General features: G+C 48.2%; 1 protein-coding gene across 1 annotated transcript in view; it reads left to right on the forward strand.

The window, feature by feature from the left end:
• Positions 1-12,245, forward strand: part of slc2a9l1 (solute carrier family 2 member 9, like 1) — a gene marked incomplete at both ends in the record, with an annotated part of 71,847 nt that overhangs the window by 48,811 nt on the left and 10,791 nt on the right. Inside the window, one exon of the mRNA XM_084315797.1 lies at positions 1,610-1,711. Within this exon, the coding sequence (XP_084171923.1) occupies positions 1,610-1,711 (102 nt within the window). The remainder of the gene's footprint in view (positions 1-1,609; positions 1,712-12,245) is intronic.

The following is a 12,245-nucleotide window of genomic DNA, read 5'->3' on the forward strand; positions in this document are numbered from 1 at the left end:
GCCTTGCGCAGAGTGTAGACTGTTGTCTTGTACTCTTCCATGTTTCCTGACTCTCTGCCAAGGTTATAAGCAGTGGTGCGAGAGTTCAGAGCTGCTCTGATAGTACTGTCCACCCATGGTTTCTGGTTCGGGAACACCCTCGCCTTTTTTGTGGGGACAATACTGTCAGCGAGTGTTGTTATGAAGGACACCACAGTGTCTGTGAACTCGCTGACGTCACTGGTGCTCCTCTCGAGCATTCCCCAGTCGACGTCATCGAGTGCGTCCTGAAGCGTGGCTTCTGATTGGTCGTCCATCTTTTTACCTCACGTGACACGACGGCGTCACGTGATCTTTGTTTGTAAGCGGGGACCAACAAGATGGCGGCATGATCCGACGTGTTCGTCGCTCCCGCTAATGGTGGAGCCGGTACAGCCTTGTATCCGGCTCTGAACGGGGTGTAACAGTGGTCGAGTGTATTTCCTCCTCTTGTGGAGCAGACGATGTGCTGAAAGAAAGACGGCATGACTTCGCCTGATTCAAATCCCCGGCCACAATCATGGCCGCGTCTGGATGCTTGATCTGGTGTGTGTTCTGATGGTCGTGTATTTCCGCTAGCGCCCTGCCGACGTTCGCCTGGGGGGGAATGTACACTGCAGTCATGATTACCGCAGTGAACTCGCGTGGAAGATGGAAGGGGCGACATTGGATCGAGAGGTGTTCCATGTCGGCGGAGCATGAACAGGAGAGTATCTGCACTTCCCCGGGGCTAGTCCAGCCGTTGCTGGTCATAAGGCAGAGACCCCCACCGATGCTCTTCCCGGAGGCCTCTGTACGGTCCGCTCTGAAGATGGTGAAGGAGTTGGAGGGAGAGATGCTGTGATCAGGAGTCACTGGTTTCAGCCAGGTCTCCGTGAAACACAGGATATTGCAGTCCTTCATCTCTCGCTGAAATCGGACCCGTGCTCGTAAATCATCCATCTTACTCTCTAGCGAACGTGCATTCGCCAGGAAGATAGATGGAATAGCCGGACGGTAAGCAGATCTTCTTAGTCTTAATCTGATCCCGCTCCTCTTCCCTCTGTGTTTCTTCTTTGTCTTGCGGCCGTCTTTGTCTCCCGCGTTTTCATTGTCTCTTCTGATCTCCGTTGGCCATTCTTGGCATGATAAAGTGTCTCTAAACTCCTCTTTGAGTCCGGAGTTTAGGTCAATAAGTGACTGGCGGTCGTATGACGTCCCCGCCAGTGATGTTTCGATAAAAAAAGTAGTAAAAACAAACATAATAACAAAAAATTTGCACATTCGTTGCTGAGCAAAACCCACGGCGACTGACTCGGGTCGCGCCATGTTAGATGTTAGAGATGTTGGAGATGTTAGAGATGTTGGAGATGATAGAGATGTTGGAGATGTTGGAGATGTTAGAGATGTTGGAGATGTTGGCGATAAAAGTGATAAAAGCGAACTGCTGATCAGGGCACTTTACCTCCTACCGTTCCAAGTGGACCATATTTCTCCCAACTACACAAAAGTGAAACACGTCAAATTAAATGTTTTTTTAGTTTGTTTGAAATGTGTAGGCTAACAGGATGGATTATTTCAGTCTCCTTCTCTCTCTGCCTCTCTCTCTCAGGGTATGCTGATCGACAGAGTGGGGAGGAGGCCGCTGCTCTGGAAAGGCTTCGGGGCCATGTCGGCCATCATGGTAGCGCTCACCGTCACACTCACCCTGAAGGTGAGCTTGTGACCTTTGACCTCAAGTCTGAATCAGACAGTGCCATACATCGGACAGTGCTCACCGATGCTGCCAGAATGCCAGATGAGTCGAGGTTATTCTGATGGAGCTATAAACCACAAAAGGTTGTAGAAAATTCTTATATGAATGTGACTATTTTCATATAGATGATTTGAATGACATATTGGTATATTATAAGTTTTCAATACCTACACCTACACCACCTATTTCATTAATGCTCCCGATACATCTCGACGTACAGTATGTAGGCCTGCAAACTCAAGTTCAAGTTTTCAAGTTTTGTTTTATTTGTCACATATAAGGTACATGTACATTACAGTGAAATGCTTGGTTCTGTATGACCCTCCTGAGATTGTGCTTCATACAGTAAAAAGTAAAATAATAAAGACCAAACATTATACAAAATATACATGAACTCATATAACTAGGGTATATCCCTTTTTTGGGTGCACGTTCAAACATATTTGAGTAACATCACTGCATGTTTGTTTCAACCAAAAAACGACCTGGGTATCAGCCTATGTCACGAGAAGTGACATGTCGGGCTGCAGAGAAAAAAAAGCTACATTTTCACTGTCAAAGTGCGCCTGTAGCTAAACACTTCCAAATGAAAGATGAGGGAAGGATGAGTACGGCCATGCTCCACGATTATATACATAACCGGAAATGGGCGTGGCCGGGCAAATGAAGGTGCATGTGGCTAAAAGCTTTCAGTAATTTAGTATTGATGAGTTGTCCAGCAGAGCAGAACGAGAGCAAGAACGAAATGTAACATTGCTTTTGTTGAAGGCAGAGGTTCTGTGTAGGATTGTTAGTAACTGTCTAACTGCATATATAACTGTTTACACTAGTAACTGTCTAACTGCATATATAACTGTTTCCACTAGAGGGCGCTCTAGGCGGAGACACTCAGGAACACCACCAGGTGGCGAGTATAAATAGAGGTGTCTCCTCCCACTTCTTTCTCTTTCCCCCAGTCTCTCAGTGAGAGAAGACCTGTAGTGTTACTGCTCTGCCATGTGAATAATAAACCACGCCAGTTAAGGCTCAAGATAGAAACCATGCCTCTTGACCACATTATTGTCGCCCTATAGCCGAATTCTGTTAACAGGTTATGGGCCCAGATAACGCCGGGGCGAAATAATAAGGGTACTGTAGCAAGCTTAGCTAAAGTATAGGCTAGGTTAGCGCCGGGAGCACCGCGTGGCTAGACGCTAGGCCAACAAGAGCTAAAGCTAAGCCTATACCACCAACGAAGAGGATGGAAAACAAGGGAAGGGGCGAATGGCCCTCATTCAATGGAAAAGCAGAGGACTACGAGCTCTGGGAAGAGCGCATGCTATGCTGCATGCACGGTGCGGGACTGAAGGAGACGATCCTGGCAGCCCCCACGGGAGAACTGACGGCGGAAGAGCAAGCCCTGGACAACCAGCGTAACGCAGACGCGTACTGTGAGTTAGCGCCGCTGTTCGACGACACCAGCCTGGGGCTGATATTCCGCAACACTAAAGACAGAGGCAGAGAAAGCCTGAAGGTGTTGAGAGAGCATTACATCGGGCGAGGAAGACCCAGAGTCGTGGCCCTCTATTAGGGGTGGGAATCACCAGTTTCATCACGATACGATACGATATCGATTCTTTGGACAACGATACGATATTTTCCGATATCACAAAGTCTGCCACGATACGATACGATTCGATTCAGGTGCCTGCGATCAATATGAGACGATATTATATGCCCATTTAACACAATAAGTAACATTTAAATCAACAAAAAAAAGGCAATGGAAATATCATTTGAATTTTTTTTTATCTCTTCCAGACATTTAAATGAAAAACAATCTATTGTTTTTAATACAAATAGACCTCCTGTTCACTGTTTTTGGTTAGTTTTTATTTTTTTTCCCGATATTAATATCCTATCACAGCGCTGTATTTTGGCTGGAAAAGGCATATTGGGAGTCAGAAGGTGCAGTACCGGCCAGATCCTGTTAGTGGGGCTATCTCGAGAATGCAGTAACCCCCCCTCCTTCCCAGTCCCTAGTGGACCTCTGCCTTTTTCTCTATCGCTCTATCAGCTTAGCTTAGTTAGCTCATGCTAATGCAACGTTAATTTTGGTATTTAACACGACGTGGGCATAAAGGAATGGCGAGGATGGAAAGCATGTTAGATGCATTTTACCCTTATTTCGGGCAAAATAGGCGGACTCTGAAGCAATGCTGTCTAACGTCTACACACGCTGAGCTGCGCTGAGCTACTGTTGTTGCAGCCGGGTGGATATGCTCACGAGGGGATTTTCAAAATAAGAGTATCGCAATATGAATCGACCTTTTTACGTTGCATCGATCCTATTTGATCATTGATAATAGATCGATATATCGATCTGGATCGATGTATTGTCCCACCCCTACCCTCTATATAGCACTAACGGCCCTGAGGAAGGGGCCCACCGAGACTGTGACCGAATACGTCAACAGAGCGGAGCAGATCACGACGCCATTGAGGAGTGCCGGAGAAGCACCAAGCGATGGGCTAATGATGGCAATGATGATGAGAGGACTACCGGAGCTGTACAAACCGTTCACACTCCTGGTAACACACGGTTCAACGGACATGACGTTGGGACAGTTCAAGGCTAAGTTAAGGAACTTCGAGGCCTCAGAAGATACCCACCCAGCCGCCGCGGAGGCGGGAGAGAGGGTGCTAAAGGCCTGAGCAACGCCAAGGGAGAGGACCAGGACCACGACGGAACTGGCATGTTGGCGATGCGGAGAGAAAGGCCATCGGAGAAGCGACTGCACAAAGACTGTCTGGTGTAGCTTCTGCAAATCCACGGGGCACACAGACAGAGCGTGCATGAAGAAACACAACCAGAGCGCGCGATACGCGCATGGGCAAGATGACAGCCATGGACGAGACGGCGGCCATGGACGAGACGGAGGCCACGGACAAAATGGTGGCTACGGACAAGATGGCGGCTACGGACAAGAAGACGGCTGTGGACAGGATGACGACAGCGAACACGATGGCGTCGACGTGAGACGGATCGAGACGACGCCCGGAGAATAACGGGACAAGAAGACTGCGCTTTCGGCTGCAGCTGCAGCTGCAGCAAGCTCAGAGAAGGGGACTGATCGTGGACACAGGTCATCAACAGGAGTCGGTTCAAGAACTTTGACGACACTTTCCACCCGGAGAGGCACAGCATGGAGCTGGCAGACGGGAGACACACCTACAGATTGGCACAAGAGAGAGGAGACGCACAGGTATGCCTCACGGACAGTAAGGGGCGCCGGCGTACGGTAACGTTAAAGAACGCTCTCTAAGTACCATCGTTCCCACAAGGACTATTCTCTGTAATAGCTGCTACTGCAAGCGGTGCCAAGGTATTCTTCGATAAAGGTAAAGATTTTCTTGTAGAACCTGACGGTACACGGTTTGACATAAAGATGTACCAGAGAATATATTATCTGCAAACGGAGTGTAATGACAACGACAAGTGTAATGATAATAATGATATGTGTAGCGTGACAGCCAGTCACGATATTCAGACATGGCACGAGCTTATGGGTCATTGTAATTACGAGGATTTACTGAAACTGCAAGTAGTGTCAGAAGGCATGCACATTGAAGGAGAAAAGCGTAGACCTGACAAAAATTGTGCAGTGTGCAAAACAGGGAAGTTTACTCAACTGAGATACAGAAATCCCACAGACAGAGTAAGGGTACCACTTGCATTAGTTGACACGGACCTAGCCGGCCCAGTAAGCAACAAGTCCATAGGAGGCTTTGGATATGTACAGTCTTTTACAGATGTGTCCACAGGGGCAGTGTTTGTTTACTTTCTCAAAGCAAAGAGTGACATACCCCAGGCCACGGAGAAATTCCTGGCAGATGTAGCCCCTTATGGTAACGTAGGATGCTTGAGGTCCGACAACGAAACTGAGTTCACAAACAGAGAGTTCCAATCACTGTTGAGAAGGTATAAGATAAGACATGAGACGTCACGTCTATATCCCCCACACCAGAACGGGGTGGCAGAGAGGGAATGGCATAACCTTTTCGAAATGGCTAGGAGTAAGCTAGCAGATAGTAACTTACCTAAGAGCCTATGGCATTATGCGGTGCAAGAAGCCGCTTACACCAGAAACAGGTGCTTTAATAAGCACTCGGGCACCACCCCGTATACAGCACTGACAGGAAAGAAGTGTAATCTAGCCAGAATGCACCGATTTGGATCAGTGTGTTATGCGTACCTGCAGGACAGGGGAAAGCCCAAGTCCAGAGGGGTAAAAGGATTTTTCGTAGGACACTACAAGGGAAGCCCCGCTTTCCTAGTTTATCATCCTGGTAACGGGAGAGTGCAGAAACACATGCTAGTCGAGTTTGTCACGAAGGCAACATGTGAGAGCGAGACACAGACAGAGGAGCCAGAGCTGGACTCCAGAGTAAGGTGTGTAGAAACAGAGACACATCAACCCAGTGTACTTAGTACGGTCGTGCAGGCAGACAGTCAGCAACCCCCAGAAGGCGATGACGAGGAGCACCCGAGGGTGACGTCAAGTGCCCCAAGCAGTGGGAGGTATCCCTCAAGGGAACACAAACCCCCAAAGTATCTGACAGACTATGCCCGGAAAGGGAGTGACGAGAAGGACAGTACACCTACCCCCGTTGATTACTACTACAGGGTAGTCAGTGGGGTAACCCCGACCTTTAAAGAGGTCACATTGTCCCCCGAAGAGGGCAGACAGACAGTGGGAGGGAAATGGGTGTATTCAACCAAGTTACCAGAGGGCAGACAGACAGTGGGAGGGAAATGGGTGTATTCAATCCAGGAGGGTATTGAAGGCCACGACAAATACAAAGTGTGGTTAGTAGAAAATTGCTTAAATGCTGAAGGAGGGTACTCCATGTTTAAATAATGAAGGAGGGTGGCTACACTGCTTAAAGGCAGGAGGAGGATACTCTAGGTTTAAATACGGGAGGAGTAGAATCCAGGTTTAAATACCTGATTAGAGTCCATGTCTAAATACTGAAATGGATCCTATGTTTAATCCCAGGTTTAAGTACATAGGTGGGTGATTGTTTAATTCTATGTTTAAGTACAGAGGTGGATGACTTACCATGTTCTCAATTATGTAACTATGTGGGAAAGACCCTGAAACGTTTAGACATGTAAGAATGTAGATCAAGGGAAACACCATGTGATCAAAGACTAGACTATCAGGAGGATGCTCAGAAACTGAAAAATGTACAGAGATGCTGTGGGTAGCCTCATTTATTTAATAATGTGTACCCGCCCTGACCAATGGTTTGTAGAGTGAATTGTCACAGCATTTGACCCCATAGAGGAGCATTTGGATTACAGCTCACTGGTTTCGTGGGAAAACAAAGAAGCAGCCCACAATGGTACTATCAACTAGTGAGGCCGAATATACGGCTCTAGCTATGACCATACATGAGTATATTGTTTAATATGTAATAGGTAATTGGAATGTATTCTCTATACCCGATAAGTTGGTTTTTTGAAGATGAGGGGCATTTTGTCAACATCAGTTAAAAATGATGGACACTGTTTATATATGAGGGCTGTTGTTTATGAGGGCAACCAGGGAACCATTGTGATTGCTAGGAACCCAGTGTGTCAACATAGATGTAAACACGCCAATATAGAAAATATCATCTCATCAGATCTGTCATCAGAGAAGAAAGAATGACCTGACCGGTTTACTGTCCAACGGACGACAGAGTAGCAGACACTATGAGGAAACCTGTTCCAAATTAAAATTGAAGGGATTTGCAAGGGTCATGTTTAATGTGAAAGTATTGACTGTCATACCCTGTTGATGTTTTTGGATTATATTATCTCCTTTGTAAAATGTTTTCCCAAGAAGTTATCCAGTATGCTAACCCCTAAGTGGGAGTGTTGAAGGCAGAGGTTCTGTGTAGGATTGTTAGTAACTGTCTAACTGCATATATAACTGTTTACACTAGTAACTGTCTAACTGCATATATAACTGTTTCCACTAGAGGGCGCTCTAGGCGGAGACACTCAGGAACACCACCAGGTGGCGAGTATAAATAGAGGTGTCTCCTCCCACTTCTTTCTCTTTCCCCCAGTCTCTCAGTGAGAGAAGACCTGTAGTGTTACTGCTCTGCCATGTGAATAATAAACCACGCCAGTTATATATCGTACTTGCTTATCGCGTCCCGCTCTGAGCCTTATGAGATACCCCTTATCTCCTATGATACCTACTGTATCCCCAACGAACAACTACATGCACCCACACCTGAATGGGGCCCCGCCCCTATGGAGGCGTAGCCTATATAACCATGACTCTGGTCACCAAACACTCTTCCTCTATTTTCGTTCCAGCGTATCGGCTGCGTGCACCGTACGTAAACTAGCAGGATGAAAAGATTAAGGAAGATTCGTAATGTTGAAGGCTTACCGGAGGATTGTTTTCCCCTGGATTCTCCGGAGCTTGTTTCGGCGACACATGAGACCTGTGCTGATGGTTCCTCGGCTGACGACGACGGACCGAGGGGCAGCGTGCAAGGTTTGACTAGCGGGTCGGCTTGTACAAAGGTGAGGTCTGTGTCAGTAGGCATCAATGTCGGTGTTGGTCGTGCTGTGGAGTATGTTTCGGCACCAGGGCCGGGGCGGCTTGGCGATCGTTCCACTGCAGTGGACGATGTCCTGGCGATCCTGGAACATGCTGTTAACGCTAATGCTGCTACTGCTACTTCTGCTAACGCTGATGTTGACGCTGGAATGTCTAATAATCCCTGCCGCGGGATACCGCTTTTCCCTCCTCTTACCAGCTTCATTGATGAAGGTCAGTCGGTGGTGGATGTGGGGGGTTCGCTGAGCTCTATTTACCTTTTTTACGGGTGGAGGGGCTAACAACGGGGTGCAGGCCGGGGGTACCTTGGCTAAGCAGCCAGGTAGCTTCTTTTCTGTGCCCAGGCGGGGATGAACGACGTTCCGCCCGGCCGATGCTTGATAGCATATCGGCTCGGAGGGTGGCAGTATGGACGGATGAGTGGTATACTGCTGCAGGATGGCATTTAGCGGCGGCCAGTGTTATGGCTCAGCTGGCTACTTTCCTATCCACAATCGCGTCGGGTAGTAGGACTTTGGGTCCAACCGGCATTGTAAACATGATTCATGTTTGTGGTGTTATGGAGATCTTGACTCAGTCGCAAGCTATAACTGCGGGGAGGATTAGGATGCTATCGACTTTGGTTGTTAGGCATGTTTGGTTGGAGCAGTCTCCTCTTGGGGAAGAGGATAGGTTTTCTCTCCTCACGACTCCTTTTTCCACAGATAGTCTTTTTGGGCGTTCTGTGGAGGCGCAGGCGGTTGTTGATCTGGGTCCTACACCGCCTCACACTGTGCAGCCAGAGGTGGGAGCACGGTCTCGTCAACGACTGTGGCGAGATCCTCGACAGGCGGCCATGTTTCCCCCGCCAGTGGTGCCCTGGTTGGAGAGTCAACAGGGTATCGCGAGGCCGACAGCCTTGGCGGCCGAGGGATCGGCCATTTTGGGTGAATTCGAGTTTGGTAAAACAAGCCGTCGTCATTTTGCCGCGAGCAGCCCGCTCCCCGTTCAATCCTCTCTCTGTTACCCACAGAAGCGGGGCTCTTCCAGATTTTTTCCTATATTTTAAGGCGTACACATTAAGTCCATTGACAACATGGTTTGACTCCCAAGCATTAGCATCCTGGAGAAAAATAGAAGAAAACATAGTAGCCCCACATAGACTGAAGGACATAGCACACACTAAACTACCAATCAAGCACTGTGAACGAAAATTTGGCCCCATAATTACTCATGCGATCCGGATATGGCATGAATCACAAAAAAAAAATCCTAACCCACAAAAATGGCACAATCATACTCCCTTATTCAATAACAATGCACTCTTAATTGGAAAACGACCTATAAGATTCCCTATATGGGAAGAGCAAGGCATACACTCATTAGGGGATGTTTTTAACAAACAGGGTTTTTGTAGTGATAAAGAAATACGCAAAAAATTTAATCTCACCAAGTCCACATGGCTTTTTCACAAACAGTTAGAGCTATGTTTGAAGTCTCACGGTGTTCCATTAGACAGACCAATTGAACACCACAGATACCACAAATTCTTCTACGCAAGAGAGACATCGAGAGGTTTTGTTTCAGAATTTTATCATCAATTACTAACGTCCTCGTATGAAACCCTCCAACTTGACTCTGTCTGGAGGAGGGATATACCAGACCTGGAAAATGACTTTGATTGGCAAGGAGCCTGGGCAAATGTCCGACTTACATCAAGGAACCCGGATCATCAACAAATCAATCTTAACTATATTCACAGGACATACTTGACTCCTATAAGACTGTGCCGTATGGGGCTTAAACAAGATTCCAAATGCACCCAATGTTCAAATGGGGACGAAGGGACATGTATGCACATGTATTGGGACTGCTCACCAGTTAAGGCATTCTGGAAAGATGTGACCCAACAAATATCAAAACTCGTATCTTGGAATATACCTGTACACCCCTCGGTATTACTATTGAATGATGTTTTTGAGTTTGCAGTGAATCCACAGCTAAAGAGATTGGTTTTATCGGGTATCACAGTAGCCAAAAAGCTGATCGCATCACGCTGGTTTCAACCGGAAAAAATGTGCCGTAAAGTTTGGTTTCTTACATATCTCGATGTAATTTACCATGAAATATCTACAGCAAGAATTCTGGGTCTCAATGAATCCAAAATGTCAATGTGGTTAGAAGTGGTGGAGAGAATAAAAGCTAGCTTATAATGGTAGTGTCTGGTTAGGTGCGAGGGATAGTGGAGGTACTTCTCAAGGTGGGGTCCGGCAGGGGGGGGGTTCGAGCTGAGCATATGTGTGTAGGTTTTTTTAGATAACAGGTATTAGGGGTATATCTTATATAAGACAACTAACTAAAATGTGATCTCATTGGATGTGCCCTGACAATTAATGCTTGTATATCTTATCGTGTGTTGTCATGTTTGTTTATATGTTTGTTTAAAAAATAATAAAAAAATAAAATACAAAAAAAAAAAAAGCGGGGCTCTGATCGTTCTCCTTTGGCTGCGGGCCGCGAACCTTCATTGAAGCGTATGCGGCCCCATTCTTCACTTCTCATGGGGGCAGGGGCTGACACCCAGTTGATGGCTGAGCCTGGGTCTGTCCGTGAGAATGTTCCGTCGTCGCGTGGTTCCTACACCGCAGGTTGTGGGTGGGAGGAACCTGGTGTTACAGCTGCCACTAGCTCCAGTGGTCAGCAGGGGGACTCGTTGCCTCTTCTGTTGAATGCTCAGCAGGGGTTGCCCCGGCTTCGCCTTCGCCAGGCGGGGTATCGCGCTGTTGCCTCCCACTCCCGTCAAACCGGCAGTGGTCTGCAAAGGAGAGGCGAGCGTGATTTGAGTGGTAGCAATATCACTGCAGGGCTTCGGCGTGTAGGAGCCCATGGGGTCCTCATGCCTTGCGTGTCTAGCTGCGGAACAACTCCTCAGCATGCGCTGGAGGGGTGTTCAGGGGGCGAGTGTGTGTCCACAAGTTTGATGACAGCTCCTCCCGTATCAAACCGGCCCTTTCTGTCGGGGTCCCCCCTTGGGTGCTTTGCACAACGGGGGGGACCGGGCCAACTATCTACTGTTCCTTGCGGCCCAGCGTCAGTAGACGGCGGGGGCGCTGTGGGATTATATTCACATATGGCGACGGGAATGCCCTCTGAATCAGTGGATGCGGAGAACGTTAGAGGCGGGGTTGGTTTTGCAGTTCGCCCAGTCCCATCCTCCGTTCTCGGGTTTGGTGCCGACCCTATTGTTAGGGTCAGACGCAGTGACAGCCCTGGCCGACGAGATCCAATCTCTGTTGGCGAAGCAGGCCGTCGTTGTGGTCCCGAGAGAGGACGCAATGTCAGGCGTCTACTCCCGTTATTTTCTGGTACCCAAGAAAACAGGGGGGGTCAGGCCTATACTGGATCTGTCCGCGTTCAATCGGTTGATTGTAGCGAGACCATTCAGGATGTTGACCGTCCGACTCCTTCTGCTTGCTGTCAGGAGGGGGGACTGGTTCACCTCCATAGACCTGAAGGATGCGTATTTTCACATCCCCATTTTCCCTCCTCACAGGAAGTTCCTACGGTTCCTGTTTCAGGGCGTAGCGTACGAGTACCACAGAATGCCGTTCGGTTATTCTCTGGCTCCCCGCACATTCACCAAGTGCGTGGCGGCTGCTCTGGGGCCCTTACGTCGTCGGGGGATACGAGTCCTGTTCTATCTCGACGACATTCTACTCCTCAGCCGTTCAGAGGAGGTTGCCAGGTCTCATACTCGGCTGGTGGTGGAATTCCTCACCAGCCTGGGTTTTGCTGTGAATTGGGAGAAGAGTACCCCTCTTCCCAGTCAACAGGTGGAGTACTTGGGCTTGACATTGAGGTCGAGGCCCATGATTGCGACCCTCTCGGAGCAGCGTCGGGGGGTTCTC

The sequence above is a fragment of the Notolepis coatsorum genome (genome assembly GCF_963971535.1).
Source record: "Notolepis coatsorum genome assembly, chromosome: 6".
NCBI classification, from domain to species: Eukaryota; Metazoa; Chordata; class Actinopteri; order Aulopiformes; family Paralepididae; genus Notolepis; species Notolepis coatsorum.